Here is a 24679-nt window from a genome sequence, read left to right on the forward strand (position 1 = left end):
CCTAAACCATCAAATTGGCTACATTGCTGATATAGATGCCAGAGGCTATCACAGTATTTTCTGCTGTTGTTTTTGCTTTTTGCAGCTGCAAACATTTAGCCATTGCACCACTACCAATTTACAGCCTCTTTTTTTTCTCACAGCCTTGAAAAGAGGCAAAACAGCAGCTGCAGAATGCAATGGGAGTATTGCAAGATAGCATGGCAATGCGGAGCCTTTATCAGCTCCATTGAGAGATCTGGGATTCCACAGGGACGTAATCCTATTCGTGGGAACCCCGTCTTTGGAACCAACAGCGGGCGGCGGGGCTATTGCAGCCAGAGCCGTCCTCAAGGCCCTTCCTTGGAAACGGATGTTGCGCCTTGCCATTCTGCAGGACGGCGCTTCCTCCATTCATATGGCAAAGCGATGCGCAACAATGCCTGGCGGCATTCCTCTCCCTGCCAAGCGCGCACTGCGTGATTCCCTAGGAATAGAATATGCCCCTGGCTTGTCAGGAGGAAGCCGGAGCGTAAGGGGCAAGAGGTCATGAAATGACAGTGGAGAAAGGGGGGGGGGGTTGCACATCTGAAAGCCTCTGCTGCAAAGAACATTCTGGTAGGGGGAAAAGAAAGTTTGCAGGGGTGGAGTGGCAAGGAGGTCTCTCCTCCCCTATGATGGCAGCTGCCTCGCGTGGCCTGGAGGGAGGCATCAGTCAGCCTAGCAGACCAGACCTCCTCCTTCCACCTTCCCGAGGAGGAGGAGGATCCGGGCCCCGGCTCCGCCTCTCCGCCGCACATTCATTCGCCTCTCTGCAGCCGGGAGCCTGGAGGAGCCTAGCCAGGGGGAGGGGAGGCTGCTTTGCTGGGCTCGGTGCTGCCGCTGGGTGATCCAGCCCGCTCCCGGGCTGCGAGCGCGAGAGAGCCCTCCCCTCCCTCCCTCCGAGCTCCCCGCCTTGCAGCAGCCAGATTCCCCCACCGGCACTTCGGATCCCCTCCGCTCCTCCGTTCCTCCCATCCCCGGATCCGGACACATGGAACTGCTGTGCGTGGAGGGGGTGATCCGGGCCAAGCGGGATCCGCAGCTGCTAAGGGACCGCCGGGTCCTGCAGAACCTCCTGAGTCAGGAAGAGCGCTACAGCCCCCGGGTCTCCTATTTCCAGTGCGTGCAGAAGGAGATCCAGCCCTACATGCGGAAGATGTTGGCTTTTTGGATGTTGGAGGTCTGTGCCGGGATCCCGTTGCCCCCCCTCCCCCTCATGCCCTGCGTCGTCCCTTCCGCTCGCGGGATCAGATCCCGGCTCGCACGACACCCTTTCCCTTACTTCCCATTAAGGCCGGGTTTACTCTGGAGTAAGGCTCTCTGGGTTGCCCTCGGCGAGGACGTCTAGGATCACAGCCCGATCCTGGGCGTGCTTACTCTGGAGTAAATCTCGTGCAGTTCAATGGAACTGGCGCCCCTAAGTGAAGTGCGCGTTGGATTGAGGCCTTGCGATCGGCTGGATCCGGCGGGAGAGCCGGGGTGGGGGATTCAACCTCTTCTGAAAACGGGGTGGGGGGCGTTTTGGAGCAGTAGGTGAGGGGGATCGAAGACGTATTATAACCGGAACCGATGCGTCTTAAAACAGGCGGGTACGTGGGCCAGCTTGCCTGGCTTAGAGAGACGCCGGTGGGGCGTCATGAGCGTGGATGGGAATGACTGAAGCAGGGCTCCAAGAGGCCTGTGTGTCCCCCTCCGGTTCTGTCTTTCGGTGCAGGGGTAGTTCAAAAGCACCCTGGCATGCACCTTTCCTCCGCAGTGTGCAACGTGACCTCTAGGGGTCGCCAGTCGCTCGCCCGGTTCGTGCGCAAGATCATGGGGTTGATTAATCTCCCCGCAGTTAAAATCTACAAATTGACAAAACGAGGGGCAGGATGAAGAGGCAGCGGCAAGGGAGGCTGCGAGTACAGGGTGACACAAATACTAAGATCATTGCCACCTTGGGGGGGGGCTATTTTAAACGTATTGCATCAAAAGTAAAAGTCGGGTAAAGGTTTGCTCCGCATGTCAGGCAAATAAATGTGGGTTAGTATCAGAAATGGAACTAGGGTAGGTTCGCTGCCTTTATTCATGTTGCACTGCTTTGCAGCAGGCAGAAGTTCAACAGGCAAAGCTTTCCCAGACTTGGAAATGGAGAGAGCAGCACTTGTTGAAGAGCCTGTGGGAGACAGGGCTGTTAGGCTTGCCTTGCAGTTGGTTTCTTTAAGAGACAAGTAATATGTGGATGCATATATCCCCTCCCCTCCTCCCTGCAAAGGATTGCTTTTGAAAAGTATTCAGAATAAATTGTCATTTGTCCTGTGTGTCAGGAAGTTAATAAATTCAGGCTTGTAAAAAGTACCTTTCCCAATTGCCTGTGGCAGGTAAGAGTGGCCTCCATAGAAAGTAATTGATTCCCCAAAGCACACTTTTTAGGCTGTCCTTGTAGGCAGGTAGACTAATAGAGTTTTTGGATTTTGAAGTATGAAATTTTGTTGTAGGGCTGGGCTGTTTTTTTATTTATTTCATAGATATTTAAAACTGATGACTGAGGTTAATATCAAAAGCTTAGAAAGTTCCTCCTTTATTGCACCCATTTTACAGAAGTGTAAATTGCTTCAATGTCACTTAAAGATAAATGATGAAGCAAAAATGGCAGTAAATCCTTACAAAAAGTGCCTCATAGGATATAGGAAAACTGCCAGCAAAGAAAAATGGGCTTCTGCAAAAGGAGAAACCTCAGTGTTTCATTTACTAAGCTGACTTAATTCAGTGTGGGCAGCGCCTTGGTAACAGTCTAGCCAGTGGTCGGAATAAGGGACTGGACGTCAGAAGTTTTTTTGGTTTGCATTTGAGGAGAAAGGTCTTAGTTAATACAGTACTGTCTTCATCTGATGGCTTCATTTGGGCAAGCACCAGTCAAATCAATGGCACAAGTCTTAAGAGGTTGAAGGTTGGGCTCATATTGTTTTGCAGCCTGTGGAATTTGGGATGAGATGGGTCTGAATGATTGGGCTCTTACTCATTGTGTGTGAGATGCTACCAGCATTTTTAAACCCCAATTCCTCACTCTATATTCAAAATCTGAAACATTTGGACTTCTGTACTCCGTACATGAAACTTGAATATATGGAATCTGAGGGTGCTCATTGCCTCTGCTAGGTAATTGTTCTCCAGGGATTGTTCTGTTGTTGTTTTTATTAATGCTGTTAGTTCCCTTGACTTTGTTTGGTGGAAAGGTGGGGTTATGATTAATAAAAAGAGAGGTTTGTTAATATGCCTATTTTACAGAGCAGTAAATTGCCTCACTGTCTCTTCAAGAAAAATAAAGAGGTAAAATATAAATCAATAAATCAGAGTGCTACAGCAGCATGGTTTAAGTAGTTAATATCATAAAATCACCATATGACATGGATATTTCCTGTTAGAAAATGCTACGAATCCTTCTCTAAAGAACTGAAAATTACAGTACCTGAGTGTCTTGATTGTGTCAACTTTTATGTGTTTTTACAGGTTACTATGGAGAAGGGAACTATTCCCATTTTACAGAAAAGATAGTATGGCTCAGTGAAGTCACTAAGTGTGTCTTTATCTTTGCACTTTGATAGCAACTATTTTTGAAACCTTCATACAGAGGGCACAGTGGATGACTGTTTTATTTATAAACCCTCTCTTTTGTTGTTTTTGTCAGGTTTGTGAGGAACAGAAGTGCGAAGAAGAGGTTTTCCCTTTGGCCATGAATTACGTGGATCGTTACCTGTCCTGTGTCCCCACCCGCAAAAACCACTTGCAGCTTCTTGGGGCTGTGTGTATGCTCCTGGCCTCCAAGCTGCGAGAAACCATGCCTTTAACAGTGGAGAAACTCTGCATTTACACAGACAATTCCATCACCCCGCGTGAAGTTTTGGTAAGCTGTTTCTTCCTCTTCAGTTACAAGATTCCTTCTCCCTGTTTCCACAGGCTTACTTTCGCTGCCACTGAATCATGGATTGACAGTCTAGTTTCTGTTTTCCATGCATCCTATATGTTTCCTTTCTCCTGCTACACCCAAGTAGACATGATGCTTTTCCATGCCTGTGGGAACCACCATTTTTCTATTTTTGATTATGTCCCCATCGTAATAACTCAGCTGTTGATTATTTTGTATGGACAGTTCACCTGAGAGTTCACTCATCCCATTTAACCAGGTTTGTTCCCAATGCACAATTTATATTGGAAAGAAGCCTGTGCCTCTCTCATATTCTCTTGCAATGAGCAAGGAATCGTGCAGGATGCAGTGTTTGAAGAGGACACACTAGCTAACCAATTCTATTTGGGACAGAACACGCTACTCTGAATCCAGTAACTGTTTGCACTGTGCCTTTGATGTTGGCTGCCCTGGAATGTTTGGGACAAACACTGAATTTTGCAGAGGTAGCAAAATCTGATTTACCGAACTGAACTGTCATTGTTGAAGTGCAGACATTATAGCAGTATCGCCATTGCCAGTAGCAGGTCTAGTTGTGAATCAGTAGCATGATGAACAGGCATAAATGTATCCTATGGATAATGGTACTTCTTCAGTAGAGCTTCCATAAGTATGGGCAGGATGCTCTGTTCTCAAGGTATGGCCATATTCTCTGGTGCTGATCTGATGGCAAATAGTTTCTTTACCAACAGGTAAGTCATCAGTTGTTAGACTAAGACTACAGTTCTGTACCCACTTACCTGGATGTAAGCACCATTCAACTCAATGGGTCCTACTTCTGAGAAGACATGCATGGGATTTTGCTGTGAGCGCTAATCTAAATTTTTAGCCAATGATGGGTGCACTGGTTAATAACCTGACAGTTCTTTCAAACTGCGGACTTCATATTAATGCAATGCATGTTCTGAAAATGTTAAAAAAGGGAGTCCAAAGATTCTCTGCTGCTGAGTTTTCACTGGGTCTTCTGACTGAACCTTTTGGATTGAATGTAGCACTGGACTTCTAGAGACCAAAAGCTTCTATTGGGAGGGATGTTAAATTCAAGCATGAGTTGCAGTGATACTTACAGTGCTATCTTGTGCATGTTTGCTAAGAGGTAAGTCCTGCTGTGTACAGAAGGCCTTCCTCCCTAATAATTGCATTTAGGATTGAGAGCCTAATTAGGGGTGAAAGATTGGCTGGTGTGTCAGGGCAGTGAAGAGCTCTTAGCATTTAGAACAAGGCCCCTTGGGAAAGGAAAGTGGTGTCTTCTCTTTGAGGGACTTCTGCAGGACTGGACTTCTTTAGGAGACTGCAATCCGTTGACATCAGCAGGATGGATTGATTTAAATCAGGGACGTTTAAACCACCAAAGCAAAGGGACTAAACAAGTGATTTAAACCAATTTTCCAACTTCCTAATTCATATATTTCCTGAACATATAAACATTCTACTTGGTTGCTTTTAAGCATTAAAACATAATCAGTTTGCCACTAAAGAGGGCTTCTATACATAATACAGCATCTCTAGTCTTGCTTTTATAATCTTTAGGACAGCATTTTTCTGTTTAGCTTCATAAACGTGTAAACAAAATCATTCACATAATACAAAATCTCTGGTTTCCCATTTTCCACTGCAGAATTTATTTTAGGTATGATTTCTGCTTTGCTGTCCTTATGCACATGTAAGGAACCTAAGCAAAATTGTTTACTTGAAGACTATGTAACCAGGATTTTGCTTAAGCAAGGGCTGGAAATTATGCTTGAAAGGCTGGGGGTAAATATTCACAATTTGCACAATAATAAATATAATGCATGACCCATTGGGTCATGCTTAAAATTTTGATTTCCAAAGTACAGTGTTTTGTTCTTGGGTCATTCTTAATAGAGAAGTAGGTTAACAATATTCTTGATAAAGTGTGGTGGATTTACTTTTAAAAGATGATGAATGTAGCCTTTTAATGTGCTTGTTTGTATTACATTCAGATACCATTTTATATTGTGTGTGTTTTAGATGATACTTAATGTAACTGAAATCCAGGCAGAACAATCCTAAGCCTAAATTGGAAATGTGGGGGGCCACCACATCCAAAGCTCTGCTTCTTCTGACCAGGGCAAAAGGAGGCAGGTTGTCTTTCATTTTTTGCTGCACCATCTCTAGATTGGCACAATTGAAGGCCCCATGCCAGGCCCCTTTCATGAGAATGGAATTGCTTAGGATCCAGCCCTATCCCACCCCTGTAACACTCAGTTTCAGGACCCTACCTTGGCTCCTGCTAGCAGAGTAGCATTCAGTCTGCCATGTTTTGTGCAGCAGTGGCAGCTACATCCCAACCCACAGATTGTGGGGCTAGGCTTATGCAGTTAATTTTTTGCAATCTGATTTAAATATTTTAAAATCTGGCTTTTTGTATACAGCCACTTTTTGACTGCAGTGCATGTCACTCAGTGTGCCAGATGTTCTTTCAGAAAGGTTGCCTATAGAGGCAAACACTGGTAATCACCACCTGGTTGGAATTTTCTGAAAGGAGGCTGAGATGATCTGTGAATGACCTTGTCTGACAAATTAGAATGTGTGGGCAGAGAAGAACAGAGATATGATGTCAGAGCAGTTAGGATTTTTCTTAATGCAGATGCAAACAGGGGAATCCCCATGGCTTCCATGGGCCTTCCTTTTTGGTACAGGCTAGGTGGTTGCAGATTTGCTTGTACAGAAAGCATTGCTGGGTTTTAATAGGCCGGGGCTAGTCAATGTAGTGCCCTCCAGATGTTTTGCCCCAGCCAGAAGGCTGATGAACAGGGATGATGGGTGTTGCAGTACAGAACATCTGGAGGGCACCATGTTGGCTACCGCTGTACTACATGTTCATGGGGGTGGGGAGGTTCTGCCCCGTTGGTGTTCAAAAGTTTCTCTGACAAGGTATCTAGGTCTGCTATGAATTTATATTTCATACTTGTCTGTACCTTTGCTCCTAATCTTGTAGGATGGGCCATGCAAGCAGTTCCTGTTCACTCATGAATGCCTCTAATTCATCTTGATATCTGACTGGTTAATAATAATAATAATAATAATAATAATAATAATAATAATATGCCACCCATCTGGCTGGGTTGCCCCAGCTACTCCGGGCTGTTAATACTCCTTTGAGCCTGTAAAGATGGGGGATGTTGTAGAAGCAACAGATAGCCGAGTACAAGCACTGCTGCTAAGACAAAGATTCTGCTCATTGTGTACTAGAGATCAAGAAACTAGTTGTAAGAAGAATGAGAAGGTTCCTCTTGACTCAGCTTCCTCCTACTTCAGTTAGGAGTCCAGACTAGGCAATGTTCTTAGGCAAAGTATGTCAATCAGATATAAAGAAACAGCTTTCAATGTTTTGAGACTGGCCACCTTTGCCCACTGGAAAAGTATGCATTGTGGCCATATTTCTGGTTGTGAGCTACAGCTGCCTGTCTCCAGGAGTAAGAAGAAAAGGTGGGTTTCTCTATTTAAAGGCATCACACATGCTAGGAAGTGGATCTTTAACACAAGATGAACCCAGAGTCACTGTGCATTGCCTAGTGCAGAAACAAAATAGAAGATTTCTGTTATTAGAAGCCAGTGGGTGAACAACCAGGAGACCAGGTTGCGATGGGAATTTGTCCCTTGATCCCAGACCTGCACTTGAAACACTCTCTGGTCTTCAGGAAGGGACTCTCAGGTGACTGAGGGTCAGTGGCTCCCTTGGGTAATGCTTGGGTGGCATCTGCCCCTGGGACTGAGAGTGTTAATGCTTCACTTACACAACCGCAGAGATCTGCTACTTCCCTCCTGTGTGCTAATAATGTCCCGTGCTTCTCTACTTTCACAACGGGGCAGTGAGAGTGATCCAGGGATAGGAAGGAGAAAGCGTCTTCATCAAGGTTTGGACAATGGCTACATCCTGGTGCCTTATCAGGATGTAGCATCAAGCCTGCTCCTCAGCCGCTCCTGGAAGGGAAGCCGCCTCACTTTCCCAGTAGGTCAATTTCCTCTTGCAGAAGAGGAGGATGCCTGCTTGACAGCAGCTCAGCATTCAAGATCATGATGAAGTTATTCTTAGCAGAAGGAAATGATGCAACAAGGAATTTATCCACTTGAAGGAAGCTGGGTTTCCGTCCACGGGTATTATCTAAGTTGCCTTGCACTTCATTCATTCAGCCAATTTGCTGCGTGCACATTTAGCTGCAGAGATGGCTAGAGGAGCATTTCATGTCAGCAGGTCACAAGGTCTTTGGCTTGATGGGATCTGCTTTCACAGTTCATTCAATAACCATCTGGTCTGCCTAGCGCTTGGGATTTTTGCTCTCTAAGATGCTCTGGACTGCTCCATAGATATCAGAGACTTTCTTTCCAAAGATCATAAGCTATGGCATCACCATGGGGAGCAAGAAAACTTTCCCAGTGTTTTAGAAATCTGTTGGGCATTAATTGGCTCTTTATGAACTTCCCTGGGCATGAAGTGGTAGAATGAACTGTTCCACTTCAGGTTACAAAGAATGTGTGTATGTCACATTTTTAATGCTCCCCGATATAAAACATTCCCCACAAATAGGGAACAAAGCATAACAATAAGAGAGGGCTAACTTAGGATCTTTCTCTCTGATACGCTAGTATTTTTATCTATAAAGGCACCACATATATTCGAGCAGAATATTTGTGGTGAATATTTACATTGGAGAGCATTTAAAAAATGGCATCCCTCCGCCTGCAGCCTGATGGTCCATCTGCTACTTCAGGATTCTATTGCTTCTTTCATCTGCCTGCAAAAACCAGGCAGCTTCTGTTTCTTAAGGCTACCCAGTACGCACACTTCTTTTTCAACTTGGTAATGTGGATGTGGGTGCTGACTGTACCCTAAGCTATGAAGGATACTGCTTGAAGTGGTTTCAGTTTTCACCAAGGATTATAGCACCTTTAGCTTTCCTTTCTTGCAGAAGAGGCAACAGTGCACATTCAACTGAAGTTTCCTATTTGCACAATGGACTCCTTTCCTCCCTGTTTCACTATCTCTTGCTGAGTAGGTTGGGTGGCAAACTGCATTTGGGATAGTTGTCCTTTTCTGCAGTTTTTTCTGGTAGTTTGATGTGTGGATATGCTGTTTTTGATGTGATGGGGGAATCTGTTCCATAAAGTAACACATGGTGTAAAATTGCACTGTCAGAGTGCCTTTGGGACATCTTCAGAATCTGGATTTTAAACCCAAAGAATTTAAGAGGTGTCTCTTGTGACATAGCGCTGTCCATATATCTGTGGCTCACAGTAGCTGCTGCTATCCCAGTCCCAGTCACCATGTCTCCCAAGTGGCTGATCGTGCAGCTGTAGCATCATAAGAAAACATGGTGGCTGGAGCTGGCCTAGTGGCAGCCACTGCAGGCTTTTGGAGAAAGGTGGGAGAGAGCAATGGGTGGTGAAGGCGGGCAAGAACCAGAGAGCCAGTTGCAGATGCTTTAGAGGCCTGATGCAGCTCATCAGCTGCCTATTGAGAAATGTCTATAGAGGAAGTTGTGGTATTGAAAGTAAACTAAGGGTTCCATGGAAAAAAATGTAGAAAGAAATCTTGATGAGAAAGCAAGGGCAGGCATGCGCAAAGTATATTCCAGAATGTTGTGTGTTTAGCCCTGTCCAAGATTCAGAAGGGGTCATGTGCAAATTCCACATAAGTTGTCCAGGTCTGTATTTTTCCCCTCTCCAGGGATTTAGATACAGAAGAAATGCAAAACTGCTATTGAATCGCTCTGGGATTGATCCAGAGTAAATTAGTTGCCCTTGGGTCCCAGTAAAATCAACACGACTTGTTAGTCATGGCTTAAAACTTTGTTCCCATTGAAGCGAATAGGATCTAACTGCAATGTACTCCGTTTGGATCCAGCTTTCCTGAGTTTAGAATGCAGTTTGGGCTTTAGGCACAAAATCTGCTGATTGGGCAAATGGGGGGGGGGGAGACACGTGCATGCAGAATGCCACAATTTCTCCCTTAAATAGTTTTTGTGTCAGATCTTTGCATAGCTTTTAAACTTAAGGAATTTAGCAGTTTGCAGTGTTGGAGCGGGGGCACCTCCTCCGGGAGAAACTGGGGTAAAGTGGGTGTTTGGGGTGGGGGCTTTCTGTTCACAGCTATGCAAGCATTCAGGTCCCCTGTCGCTATCTGAAGAGCTGCAGTGGTAGTTATGTAACATCACTGCTGTCCGGCATGCTCAGCTTTCTGTTCTGTGTTGGTGGTTGTTTTCTTTTAAGTGACCCAAACTGAGCCTGTGAAGTGTCAGGGGAAAGTTCAGGAAAAGGATGTTTGCTCTTTTGAGCAAAGCGCTTCAGCTCCTCTGTTCTCTTTCCATTTGCCAGGGTTGCTTCTTCTACAACTAAAGCAGTTTGGAAACTGCCATGAACTGGCATTGCTACAAGTGGAAAGAGGCGATAAAAATGAGATACCATTTTAAGCAAAAGAGGAAGCTGCCATGAACTGGCATTGCTGCTGACCCCAAAAGCACCTGAACCTCTGAAGTGTTGGATCTTAATAATAATTAATAACACATGCACACCTTGCATCATGGAGTTTCTGTGGGCATCTTTGACTGGTGAATGTTAGCCAAGAATGCAGTTTGCTCTCCACAGGGATAGTGCACCAAGTCCACTTTGATGTGTCTAATTGACTGTATTCTGTGCTTAGATGACAAATCATTGGTGGGTTTGGATGTTGTATAGCTCTGCTTTCTACTTAAACCTGTAAATTCATTCCTTAGGAGAGTAGAGAGGAAGAGTGGTCAACATATACCACAAGCAATAGCAGAAGGCATACTTGCCTGCAGTTCCAACTAAAGGACGGAAGAGGGCAGAGAGCAATTGGCCACATTCTCATGTCACACTCACTACAGTTCTGTATGACATGTGTGGGACAGAGTGAGCCTCATGTTTGGCCATTCTCCTGTCCTGCCAAGTGGCCAGGGGGAGTTCAGAAATGTTTGCCTCCACTCTTACTTAACTCCTGTTTGTTGTGTCATCCAGACAAGCAAACTGCAGCTACTTTCAAACAAGCCAGCTACAAACCATGGTGGCTGAAGCTGGCTTGTTTAAACTAACCATAGTTCTGGGTCTGGACAACATGGCATTCTGTGGTTAATCAAGAGCAGAAGTTATGAAAGGAGTAGTGTACAAGCTGCAGTTCTTCGCTAATACATCAAGCCACTGTCTGATCTCTGTCTTGCAGCGGGATTCAATATCTTCCTATCTTTATGAATGCTAGCAGATCCCACATTACAGTGGTGCCTCGCAAGACGAAATTAATTCGTTCCGCAAGTTTTTTCTTCTTGCAAGTTTTTCGTCTTGCGATGCACGGTTTCCCATAGGAATGCATTGAAAATCAATTAATGCGTTCCTATGGAAACCGCCTTCAGACCAGGTCCGGGGACAGTCTGTCCCCCGACCTCTTCTGAAGGCTGGGGGGGGGGGGACAAGGGCTTTTCTTCCCACCCCCAGCATTTTAAAAAACCCCGGGACAGCGGAGGACTTCTCTGCTGTCCGGGGCGATCTTAAAATGCTGGCGGGCGGCATTTTAAAATCTCCCGGGACAGCGGAGGACTTCTCCGCTGTCCGGGGCGATGTAAAAGCCCCTGGGAAGGCAGGCAGGGGGGAAAAAGACTTTTGCCCCCCGCCCGCCTTCAGAAGAGGTCCTGGACCTCTTCTGAAGGCGGGCGGGGGGCGAAAGTCTTTGCCCCCCCCCGCCTGCCTTCAAAAGCCGTCCGGGACAGCGAAGAAACACGCTGCCTTTCTCCGCTCTCCCGGGAAGGCAGGCAGGGGGGAGCAAAGACTTTCGCCCCCCGCCCGCCTTCAGAAGAGGTCCTGGACCTCTTCTGAAGGCGGGCGGGGGGCGAAAGTCTTTGCCCCCCCCCCCGCCTGCCTTCAAAAGCCGTCCGGGACAGCGGAGAAACGCGCTGCCTTTCTCCGCTCTCCCAGGAAGGCAGGCAGGGGGGAGCAAAGACGGAAAACCCGCAAGACGAAAGGGTTTTCTGTTTTGGAGGCGCTTCGCAAGACGAATTTCCCTATGGGCTTGCTTCGCAAGAAGAAAGCCCATAGGGAAATCTCCGGGGACCTCTTTTAAATGCTGGTGGTGGGGAGCAAAGCCTTTCCCCCCCTCCGGCCTTCAGAAGAGGTCCAGGAAGGCGGGCGGGGGCGAAAGTCTTTGTTCCCCCCCCCGCCTGCCTTCAAAAGCCGTCCGCGATAGCGGGAAGCGCTTCCCTGCTATCCCTGACTGCTTTTAAAATGCTGGCGGTGGGAAGCAAAGCCTTTTGGCCCCCGCCGGCCTTCCTGGACCTCTTCTGATGGCCGGAGGGGGGGAAAGGCTTTGCTCCCCACCACCAGCATTTAAAAGAGGTCCCCGGAGATTTCCCTATGGGCTTTCTTCTTGCGAAGCAAGCCCATAGGGAAATTCGTCTTGCGAAGCGCCTCCAAAACAGAAAACCCTTTCGTCTTGCGGGTTTTCCGTCTTGCGAGGCATTTGTCTTGCGAGGTACCACTGTATCTCCACAGGACTATCCCAACAAAGCAGGTCCCTTGCATCCCTAATCATTGGCTGTTGTAACCTTTTGTTGATATGTCTTACGAAATACATCATGTGACTTTTGAACCACTGTTGTTTTGTAGTGTGAAGTTGGTTAAAAAGGCCCATTCTGTTTTAACACTCTATTGTGTTTTCATTCAGGACTGGGAGTTTTTAGTCCTTGAGAAGCTAAAGTGGGACCTAGTCTCAGTGATAGCCAATGACTTCTTGGATCATATTCTCCAGCGGCTCTCACTTCCCCAGCAGAAGGTGGACTTGGTGAAGAAGCATGCACAGACGTTCATTGCATTGTGTGCTACAGGTATGTCTTGCAACAGGTGAACTTCCTTGGAATGGTGGAGCATAGTTACATTACAGGCCAAAAAGAAACAGAACTTGATTTTTATCCCTAGCTATACTAAACAAATTATCAGTGGCATCTTTGGATCTCATTTTTCAGAGACACCCAGCTTTTTCTCCATTGATACTAGAACCCTTGACCTCTTTGGTTTCTCATGACTGAAAGGCAAGGATGATGAATATTAGGCAAACTATTGTTTATAAGGTTTCCTTGTTGAAATTTGTCACAAAAAGCCACATTGCATATTAAAGACACATCCACCCCAGCACTCTGCTCTCAGAAGCATCTAGCATTTGGCTACTAAAGTAATTGGCTCTCCCTTGATAGTCTTTTGGGCTGGGACAGTTTGTACAACAACATTGCAGAGTGCTGTCTTTGTTTGATTTAAATGAGAATGAAATGTGTAAGCCCACCAAATAGAATGGTAAAATCCATTTGTCCATCTGAAGTTAACACCTCAACACGGTGGGGGTGGGAGCTCCTCTCAACTCACTTTCTTCCTTCACATGAGAAATGCCTGAAGAGGACTTCAGTGTTCCTCCTGTGCATAGGCCAGGCCACTCCTGGAAAACCTGCTCATAATATTCTATTGGCAAACTATTTCTGTAAGCTAATGGATTGCGTGTTTTTTTTAAGATACTGTAGCTGGATGGTGGGAAGTCCTAGGACCTCTTGGGGACAACAGGAAAGGCCTATTGGAAGCTGTAGTGAGCAAAGAATTCGAGTCATCCTTTCTCCTGACACCCTCTCTTTTTTCTCCTTGAATTTGTAGATTACACATTTGCTATGTATCCCCCATCCATGATTGCTACTGGAAGCATTGGAGCGGCAGTCCATGGCCTCTCTACCTCATCCGATGATTTTTCTGGCGAGGAGCTTACGGAACTGCTTGCTAGCATTACTGGCACAGAGGTGGTGAGTATGTGCTCAGTGGGGAACAGGGCTCTGGTTCTGGGGAGTTGGGTCTGGCTTGCGTTTTGCTGTTTGACTCAAGGCAAGCTTACTCTGGCTTCATCTGCCCAAGCCCAGAGATCTTGCTTTTACTTATGGAGTGGCATTTGGCATCTCTCTGCAGAAACTATTGCATGGACTGAATGTGCCTCATCTTCTACCTGCCGACCTCTTTGTTTTAGAGGCACACGACAGCCATGCAGTATTATGATGACGATTATTTCAATCCAACCTTTATGTTAATTAGATGTCCAAGGCAGCTAATAAGGCAGCAATAAAGCATATCACCACAATGAATACATTGTAAAAGTAGTAGCATTAAGTCCAGGAAGTGCCTGAGCTGCAGCTACCTCTTTTTTTAAGTGTACAAAGCACATGAGGAGATGTATGTTTGGAGAGAACCTCTGCTCCATTCATCTTGGTGAGTAGCTGCTCTTTTGGGAAGAAAGGCTTCAGGACCGAAAGTTGCTGTCTTATTTTATAACCGAAGTGCACACCTGTGAGGCAGGAAGGGCCCATTATATCAGAGAGAAATAAACGGGGAATGGGACAGACATACTGTACGCAAGATCAAGCAAGAGGGTCTGTGTCAAGGTAAGGCAATTTGGGGGCATATTTCCTTAACATATTCCATGCCAGTGACTTAGTGTAATCCTCTGCAGAAGTTGGCCCTTCTGAGTTCATTGGCCTTGCTCTGCAGTAAGTGTGTCTTCGAACTGTATCTTTAACCAGCCCCCAGGGCCCCTTGCCATATAAAAATCATTCATTTCATCTGAGAAGGGTGTTTTATTAGCAAAATTTATAATCCATTTGATTGTAAGTAGAACCCCCTGGCGGTTTACCAAAAACAAAAACGTGGAAATTGTTGTTTAAATACAATGTTAAAACAGGTATTTAAGTATTTCGAACCATAATTAAAGTTAAGTAAAGGTAAAGGTACCCCTGCCCGTACGGGCCAGTCGTGTCCGACTCTGGGGTTGCGTGCTCATCTCGCTCTAGAGGCCGTGAGCCGGCGCCGTCCAAAGACACTTCCGGGTCACGTGGCCAGCGTGACGAAGCTGCAGCTGGCGAGCCTGCACCAGCGCAGCACATGGAAACGCCGTTTACCTTCCCGCTATAAAGCGGTCCCTATTTATCTACTTGCACTTTGACATGCTTTCGAACTGCTAGGTGGGCAGGAGCTGGGATGGAGCAACGGGAGCTCACCCCGCCGCGGGGATTCGAACCGCCGACCATACGATCGGCAAGTCCTAGGCACTGAGGTTTTACCCACAGCGCCACCCGCGTCCCGAGTAATTAAAGTTACACTAAAACAAATTAAAATATATGTCAGCAAAATTGGTTTTAGCAGATAGGCTATTTCTTTTCCACAGGAATTCACAGCTGTACATGTGGAGGGCTCTTATTATTACATGCAGGCCCCAGAAGGGCATGGTCAGTGGGAACAGGGCTAGCAGATGCAGTCCTCCTTTCACACATTCACTCACTTAGTGCATGGAAGCGGGGGGGGGGGGGAGAGATGTCTGACAAGCCCCTATTGTACCATGTAGTGTGACATTTCCAGCCTGGGTCCCCTTTGTTTCTCTTACCCTGTGGGTCTGCTGATAGCGCCATCATATTGTGCAGAGAGGGTAGAGTCATAAGTATCTGCATTGCACCACCATCCTTTGAAATGATCCTTTGGACATGGACAGTTCTTGTGGTTTGGTTATCGTCCTGTTCATGCTGCCCAGAAATATTGTGCAAGGTGTCCTTCTGGAGTTCTGCAGCCTCTCCTTTCTGCGTTGGTCCCCCTTGGATGGATACAGTGTGAAAAGCTGCAGTGGAAGGAGAAATCTGGGCAGCCCAGATGTGCCATGAGGGCAGTTCCATAACCCGTGTTATCCCATTAGACAGAGTAGGGAAAGTTTTTCAGCCGGAGGGCTGTGTTCCCTTTATGGACATCCTTTCAGGGACCACATACAAGCTCTGGCCCTGGCCAGAGGCAAAATGGGTGGGGAACCAAATGTAAATTTCACTTTTGTACTGCAGCTATATTCTACAAACGTTTGTAGCCCTCTTTATCCTCCATCCAGACAAGCAGGAGCCATTATTGGAGGATGCATTCCTGCAAATGCTCAGGATACAAAGCAGGCCCAGCTAGGGGCGCGGCCTGAGGAGGCTCCAAAGGACCTGGCAGAGAGGTCTGGAGGGCTGCATTTCTTCCCCACCCCACCTCTGCTGTAAGAGCAGCCATCCCAGCTTGTGACGTCAAGGACAATGGACCTTTTTTCAGCAGCTTGGAGACTAATTACTTAATTTGGCACGAGATTCTGCACGGAACAGCTTATTTCATCATGTCCGGGTATCCATTGAGAAGAGCCCATTCTTTCTTAAACTCCTGTCTGATGCGGAAGGGCTTGCATCCTCCAGAAACGGAAGACACCGTTGGCTTTCTTCGCCTACTCAATGCAAAGACTGCATGGTTGGCAGGCTTTCCTCTCTATCCTTCGCTTCCCTCCTGATTCCCAAGCTAGCGTTCGCTTCTTGGTCCAGAGCCAGCGCAGCAAGTGGCTGTGTCTCTTCCCTGGCCGGTGGGGGTTGACATGAATTTGGCTGTTTCTCTAAAGCCCAACCACGTTTCCCAAATGTGCCGTGCCAGCTCCTGGCCCGCTGCTGAATGGGTGATGGCTACATGATGCAGGTGGCTCTCCCACCGATGGCTTGCATGCGGTCCCAGATCAGTTGCTCCTCTTTGTCCCGGGTACACAGGAGGCCTTTGAAAAACACCTCAACGGACAGGTGTTAGGGATTGGGCTGGCCGATGGGGAAGGGAGAGAACCAGCTTAGCATCTGTTCATGTGGCGCGGTGTCAGATTCCTGTCAGGGGCAAGCATGGAGTCCAAAGAAGTTCATTTCAAGCAGAATTCCAGGGCCCCTCCTGGGTGCCAGAGGGGCATCAGAGAGGAGGGGGAAGCTAGGCTTTTCATGTCTCCCGCTACCTGGCGAAAGCTGAAAGGCGGAGCGAAGGCTCTGGGATTGGACCTCTCCCACAGATCCAGCCATCGCTGCTTGACAGTCGTGGAGCAGAAACCTATCTATTGCTGGGTTTTCTTTGGCCTCTTGCCCTAGTCTCTGAATTGCCCGCAGCCAGCTGCTTGCAAGCTGCTGCTGTGAAGGAGGCGGAGTTTGAATGCTGGTCCTGTGAGCACAGTTGATCGAAGACAGCAGAGAACAGGTGGGAGGTGGGGAGAGGATTACGAAAGTGACCCATAAAGAGCAGATTAGGAGCACTAAAAGTAGCCAAGGCTTGGTGCCACAAAGAAGCTCGGGCCTAGCCTACGTTGCAACGCTGAGCTTATCTTGCTGGCTGGGAGGGTCTTTCCCTTGCCCAGTTCCTTTTGGCTGCTCTTCTGCTCTGTGTCGTTTTGAAGTTAATTAGAAGACAAGCTTGGGGTGAAGATGTCTCTTTGTGGCGTCCCCTGCCATCTCATCTGCCACGCCTAACAGGCTTTTGCTGAAGGTTCAGTGGGTAGGGGCTTCAAACTGTGGCTCTGTTCTCACTTGTTTGGTTAATATCAGTCAAAGGGTTCATGGTTTGGGTTTTTTGGTTACCTCTTGAGCTGTTGGTTACTGTGCAGGTTCCAGTGACCCAGATAGTACCTATTTTTTTCTCTGCCAGTTCATCTTCTGTAGTAAACATGCATCCTCAAAGGCTAGATAACATCTTCAGTCGTAATCAACCTTTGATTTCTGCTGCATTCCAGTTTTGCTTAATTTTTACTTGGAGTCAGGAGAACATGCTCTGTATCTACTTCAGAACATGAGTTTAGGCTGCTAGTCTGGGACTTTGTACATACTGCGATATGCTGTCTGTAGTTATTCAATCTTCCTGTTTTGGGTATCTGTCTGTTGCAAGCCACATCACCTGGCACAACTTTTAAAATCCTGAGACTTGAGTTTTTGTTCTCATGTTTCTAGTCCTCACTGTCAAAGAAAGTTAAGTGTGAGACTGAGGGTGAGACAAAAGAAAAGGATGTAGAATAGTATTTGTGTGATCTGAACTTACCTTATACCTCCTATATCTTTTCCACACCTGCATTCTTTCCTATCAATATGTCAGTTTCATCCATTTAATTAATTGCTTGTCAGGGTTAGCTGAGGATAAACACATTTAGATGCGAATTGCTTTGTCATTGGTGTTACATCACATTAGCCAGCGTGTTACTGCCCACCCTCCATCCCTGAGTTGCCCCATGTCTTGTGCTGGCATCTCTCTTGCCTGCAACTCACTGGACACTTCCAGAAGCTCAGAAACAGGCTTTGAAGGGTCAGTTGGAATCTTTATGGCTGGCAGTAAGCCACGCTGTTCCTGTAGACATACAGCACTGGTTCACCATAGCCACATTGCAAGGTCAAAAGTTTTTTAGAAGGGTGCCTTCCATTGGTTCATCAGTGCTAACCCAATGGCCCTCCAGATGTTTCTGGCTTTCAACTCTTTCACATGGCCAGTTGTTAGGGATTGTATTTCAGCATTATCTGGAGTGCCAAAGATATTAGCTGCCTTGTTCTCCACTGAGCAGTAGCACCTCTCCAGGGTACAAGACCGCCCTGAAGAAACTGGAAATTCAACTTGGGGTTTTCTTCATGCAACACATGCGTTCTAACACTCTTAATAGTCCCTCGGTTTCTGAACAGTGCTGGAATCCCCTCTGCAAAACAGACTTGCAAGATTCAATTCACAAAAAAGCAGCTTTTGGTTCCCATGCATAAACCCATACACGTGCTTCTGAATTCCTTTAATCAATCCTCCTCCTTTCACAGCGTTGCTTCCCGTTCCTTCCCTTGCACCCACAAACTGGCCAATAAATTTAGAATGGCCTTTGCTGAGCCCTGGCTTCTGTTGGGTGGAGGTTTTAGAGGCCACAGTTACTGGAACTGTCTTGGGGAAGGAGTGTTGGGTGTTGCTATTTTTACTTGCCACATCCTCTGTCAATTTCTAAGAACTAAACGTGGATTCTTTGTAAGATTATGTATGTGGCAGGATCCTGCAAATGGACCCAGCCTCGGGGAGCCGGCTGGGGATCCAGTGAGAACCCCAGCGCTCTGCAGTGCAAAATGTCAGTTTTCTTGTAAGCTGGGGCAAGAGCGGGAACCCTGGCCTTTAGAGGAGGAGGTGCAGCAGCGATGGGGTTCATTGGGGCTCACCACCGTGACTCATTGCAAAACGAGAGGGGTTTCCTCATCTCAAAGCGTTGCTGTATGCGGCTCCTCCCAAGCGTAAGGTCAAGATTTCCCCTTGCATTAATGCAGTTGCCTTGGCAGTAGCATTTTCAGTCCCATGCAGGCTAGTGGGGTGGGCTTCAGTGTACTGCTGAACACTTTCTAGTGCTATGACGTAAAAGCAATTAGCCTTCAAAGAAAGTTCTAGAACAGTGGTTCCCAATTAGCTAAGTAGTGCAGACCCCATTTTTCAAAAGCCATGCCATGGACTCCCTACCTTTGAAAATTTTGATATCTCTGTGGTAGTTTTTGTTTATGTGCGGCGGTGCGGGACAGAACACATGTCTTCTGACCTACATGAGAGCACTGCCCCCCAAAACGGGATATCCCGGACAATTGACAAGTACGTTCCACAGACCAACCAATTGAGAACCACTGTTCTAAAAAGTTCATGGGCTTATATTCTAAGACAGGCTTATAGATTATAATGGAAGCTTTGCACCATTGGAGTGGGTGAATTGGGGGTGGGGCTGAACATACTCCATGTGTGGAGTAGCTAGGGTTGAAACCCTACATCTTTCAGGTACTTAATATAGCAATCAGTGGTTTGGGGAGGGGAATTTTTTGCAATGCCTTACTTGTCCGTGGAAGTGTTTCCATTTTCTAAATTCCTTAGTAACAAGGATGGGTGCCAGTTGCAAATAAGTAAGAGACAAGCTTGGCACTTTTGAAGTTTTTAGCTTTGCATAATACATATAAGTAAAATAAACACACTAAATTAAATCACTCTCTAGGATAGAGTTGGGGAATTGGATCTGGCTGGTGCACAGGACTTCCCAAGTGCCAGCAATCAGCTGATTAACACAGCTTTGCAAGCCCTGAGCAGAAAAAAACAATGATAAGGACTAGGGCAAATTCTGACTTCACATAAAAGTTTGTAAGGTGTAAAGTGTTGGTGACTGACCAGGAACGAGATTTTGGTGTGTTAGATAGGTTGAATAAAATGTTGACCCAGTGTACAGCAGCTCTAAAAAGGGCAAAATCTGTATTAGGGAGTACTAGAAAAAGGGACTAACAATCAAACTACCAAGATCATAAAAGTATTACACAAATGCATGTTGTCACCGCACTTGGACTACAGTGTTTAGTTCTGGTGGCCAAATCTCAAAAAGGGTATCATAGAGCTGGAGAATGTTCAGAAAAGGGCAACTCGCTAGTGAGGAAGAATTACAACATTTGAGGTCTTTTATGTTTAAGAACAAAGGCAAGTAAGGAGGAGCAGGGTAGAGGCGTATTAAATTTTGCAGTATGTGGAGAAACGAAACAGAGAAGTCTCCCCCCTCCTTTCATAATACCAGAACTAGAGGTCATTCAATGAAGCTGAACACGGGAAGGTTCAGGGCAGACAAAGGAAAGTATTTCTTCACACATAAACTGTGAAATTCGCCCCTACAGGATATAGAAATGGCTAGCAGCTTGGGTGACTTTGTACCGCCTCCATTCTCAGAGGTGGCATGTCTCAGAGTACCAGCTATGGTGTTGCTCTCCTGTCCTGCTTGCAGGTTTCCCAAAAGCACCATGTTGGCTACTGTGAGAGGTCTAGATGAGCCTTTGGTCTGATCTAACGGGCATTGTAGTCTTGAGAACTGCAGACTGAGACTATTGCCATTGAATTTTTTAATGAGTATTTTCAAAAGGTTCCAAGACTCACAGAAGCCGCATTCAGACTCAATATTTGCTAGATGTGTGGCGGCACAACTGTACGGTAATTGCTGGAATTCATATTTGAAACACTTAATTTTTTTTAAGTAGAGGCAAAGTCTCTGTTGTCAGCTACTGGTCACCTATATAGAATGCTTGAGCCTGGTCTCAGGCTTAGGATACAGAACAAGGATAAGGTATTTCTAACCCTACTTCATAAGACCTTCCTGTTCATACATATCTAAGAATAATAGAATAATCAGAACTCTACTAGGATGCTAGTTGCCCCGCAAACCCCTTTGCATGATATTGAAGAAGAAATTCACTGTGAATGTGCTCCTTCACTGGAGCAGGAAAGCCTATCGTCCAGACCAACCAAAGCATAGATGTTTGGAGGAGCTCTGTTATTGCTGCAGTGAAAATTTAAGTGGAAATGAAGAGCACCCCCTTCTTCTCTCTTTTTCCTCAGGACTGCCTGAAAGCTTGTCAGGAGCAGATTGAGGCGGCCTTAGCAGAGAACCTGAAACAGACCTCACAGCCTCGGCAAGAGTACAGCCCCTCCAAGGATGCCGTTTACCCTGACAGCCAGGATGTCAGCCTGACCAGCACACCTACGGATGTCACAGACATCAACCTGTGACCAGCCCCTCCCTCCAATCACCCAGCTCCCAGCAAGTAGAACTTAACGCAGGAAAAGAAGCCTCCCGGAACATTCTGCCTGTGCCATGTGATCACTGAAGAATAAGGGGAGTGGGAGGAAATGACCCCATGAGCATAACCTTTGTAATGAGACCGTGTGGGATTTGGGTCTTGGAGGAATGGCGTGGGAGGGACTCCAAAAGGGAAAAGGCCCCTTGCAGTTGGACTGTTTCTGCCTTGCTAGCCTGGTTTTTCCTAGGATCAGGGGACCTTCCTGTGGTGTTTTGAGCCACGCTTGAACTCGGGAAGGATAGGTGAGCTTAGCGTCAGTTCAAAAGTTCTTCAGTTTGGGTTTGCTTCGTTGGAGGACGCGCTGCTGATCACTGCTGTTTTGTCCCAATCTTTGCTGCATGCCTGTTGCATGTGTGTCAAGAGAGAAAACGCACTTTTGTTATATAGACCACCTTCACCTTAACATGAAGAAGTTGAAACATGCACCTGAGACAGCCTTGGCTGAAGCCGCTCTGCTCACCCAGCCATGTGTGGGCACCTGGTTGAGAGAGACCAGGCTATATTTAAAGTCCAGCACTGGAATCTCTTGACCAGTCCCAAGGACGTCTTAGTTCTCCTTTGATTATTAATAGTATCACAATCCATTAACCCTCCAGAGTCTTTTAGCCCGTTCAGGAGAAGTAAGTGGGTTTTGGCTCACTTTTTGTAGGTGCTTGTAAAGTGCTGCTTTCCATATAAAATATTGGGGGTTGGGGAGAATCCCCTCTTCACTAGAAACCCAAGGGGAAAATTTCTACTTGCTGCACCAGTTGCCTTCTCTTACTCCTGTGAGACCGGAGTTACTTTATTTATTGTGAGGATCAAACCTTACAAAGCCACAAAGCACGATCAGAAGCTCAGTAGGGTATGTTGTCCTGATTCATCCCTTTTGCCATATAACAGAGTGCCTTAATGTCCTTCCTCGTCCTCCTTCATACCTCTCTGGGCTGCTTACTTTGATAGAGTCAAGGTCATTCCCGATCAGAGTACACCCAACAAGTGCTGCTATACTTGTATGTACAAATCCCTCCTGTCTTCACTGCCAAAAAAGAAACAAAAAAGGGCAGGAGAGCTACATGCAAGGGATGGGTGATGGAGGAGAAGGAAGTCCAGCTATACAAATCTATTCTGAGCAAATAAAAAGGGGGTCAAGAGTGATCTCTTTCCCCTAAAGAGTTTACAATATAATGAGCTGCGACTGCACTGGACTAGAGAGTTGTATTGTTCTTGTGTGTTTTGTTCAGGAAAAAGGTGTGTATGTGTTTTTCCTAAATGCTGCTTTTATGAGAGACTTTAGAAACCTTTGGTGTGGGGGAACTGTAGCAATGGGAGCAAACTTTGTCTTTTGAATTCTAGTGGCATTTCATTATTCAACCCTCCAGCTGGAAAAAGAAACATGAACTGATGCTACCTAAAACACCACTGGAGACCCGTCACCTTGGCCAACAGGAAAAAGCCTCTCTCTTACTATGTTTTTGCCTTTCCTTTTCCCTCATTGTGCTTACGCCGATTAGTCAAAATTAATGTGCTATCAGCATTTCTGATAAGTAAGTCTATTGGAACAAGTTTGAAGACGAGAGGAATGTATTTTATAGATACATCCACCCAACTATATATTAGAGCTTTGAATAAAGTTTGTCAATATGATAGTCACTGTCACTCGAAACCCTCCTGTTAAGGAAATTATACCTTACTGATATTTTACCATACTGCAATAAAGCATTTTTTAAAATTGGCATTCTCTTGCCGTCTTTCCCGGGTGAAATAAGACTGAAAAGAACCAAATGCATCTAAAATACAGCTTGCTTGACTTGTTCCTCTAAGAAATCGGCCTGTTGAGAATAAAAGACAAGAACACTTTCTTGATTTCTGCCTTGCTAACGTAATCCACTTTTAACAATTTGATTCTGACAAGCTGATTTCAAAACACGGGAGGCCTCTTGGCTGTAGCAACTTTGGCTAGCTGTTCTAGATAGCAACCAGTATTCTTGTAAGACCTCTTTGTGTTATGCCTGTCTCTCTTCATGAGTCTTTCCCCCTTCTACCCTATTTACTTCATGATTTTTCCAAGGACAGCCACACAGCTGCTGCTTCCTACAAGCAATACAAAGGAAGTGACCCAAGACACTGATGCAGCTTGCGGGCCATCCTTCTGCTCTACCCCAAGCCACTCGCTGCCCTGGCATACAGAAGAGCTTTCTCCTTAGTTGACATCTTTCTCCAGTCCGAGACCCATCCTTGCAGGTTTGTCTTAGGCACTAGGCATGGGAGATCTCCAGCCGTACCAGCACTAGGCGGCTTCAGCAGGCTCATTTACCAGCTCTGCATGGAGTTAACAGCTTTCGCCTGTGACCGCTTCGGCTAAGTGATGCCAAGTAGATAGATGGGAGACGTGCAAATTGTTCTGTAATCTGCGCTCGGGCAAGAGGCTGTCCTAGGGGACACCTTCCCAGCGCAAACAAACTTACTGCACAGAGGAGCCACTCAACCAAATCTCCCCTGGAGCTAAAAGCTGTTCAAAACCAATTACTCTTCTCTACCCAGCTGCTGCTGGAACAGCACTGAGCGCGTCTGCTTTGTGAACATGGGCATCAACGCTCAGACATTTAATGCGGCCCTAGGGCTGCAAAGCACAGGAGGCCAGCATTGCTGGTGCCTTACCAATAGGAGAGGGTTGCCCTTGGATATCCTCTCCTTGTTAACCAAGGTCAGAAACGTGGTTGCAGCAAGACCCCGAGCATCTAGAGCAGTGTTTCCCAAGCTTTTTTGGGCAAAGGCACACTTGTTTGATGAAAAAAATCTCGAGGCACACCACCATTACAGCCCCGTGACGTCAGCGCGCAGCGTCGCGCCGGGAGGGACGCACGAAAGTGTAAGTTTCAATTTTTTCCCCTCCCCTCCTGTGTAAAGAGGAATGCACTCTGCTAAGTAAAGGCACTTGCCACAGCAGCGTCAACGTCACAGCACCCACCGGCACCCAAGAGAGAAGGGGTCTCAGCAGCCCTTTTGCCAGGAAGAGGAGCAAGAACGAGAGGAGGAGGAAGAGGAAGAGAGTCCCCCCCCAAAAAACATTCTCCTTTTGATCTTCCTTATTTGCAATTCCTCATTGCAAAACAGCGGTTGATATACAGCTGATTTTTTTGTTATTACAGTCCCCACCCCCTCACCTAGAAAAACACCACCTGTCAATTTATTATTATTATTATTATTATTATTATTATTATTATTATTATTATTATTATTATTATTCCCCGCCACTCTGGGAGGCTGAAGCCCTTTA

At 46.4% G+C, this 24679-nt stretch overlaps 1 protein-coding gene across 2 annotated transcripts in view; it reads left to right on the forward strand.

Moving 5' to 3' along the window:
- The window catches only part of CCND3 (cyclin D3), an 82848-nt gene extending 59711 nt beyond the window's left edge, over positions 1-23137 (forward strand). Inside the window, exons 1-5 of one of the 2 annotated variants that reach the window (XM_081195893.1) lie at positions 781-1201; positions 3689-3904; positions 12657-12816; positions 13628-13770; positions 21179-23137. In XM_081195893.1, the coding sequence (XP_081052019.1) occupies positions 1013-1201; positions 3689-3904; positions 12657-12816; positions 13628-13770; positions 21179-21349 (879 nt within the window). In that variant the 5' untranslated portion in view covers positions 781-1012 and the 3' untranslated portion in view covers positions 21350-23137. Of the gene's footprint in view, positions 1-780; positions 1202-3688; positions 3905-12656; positions 12817-13627; positions 13771-21178 lie in introns of those variants that run through there. The other variant, XM_081195892.1, reaches the window with a different exon arrangement.
- The last annotated feature ends 1542 nt before the right edge of the window (positions 23138-24679 follow it).

This window comes from Podarcis bocagei, assembly GCF_964188305.1.
Source record: "Podarcis bocagei genome assembly, chromosome: 5".
Taxonomy (NCBI): Eukaryota; Metazoa; Chordata; class Lepidosauria; order Squamata; family Lacertidae; genus Podarcis; species Podarcis bocagei.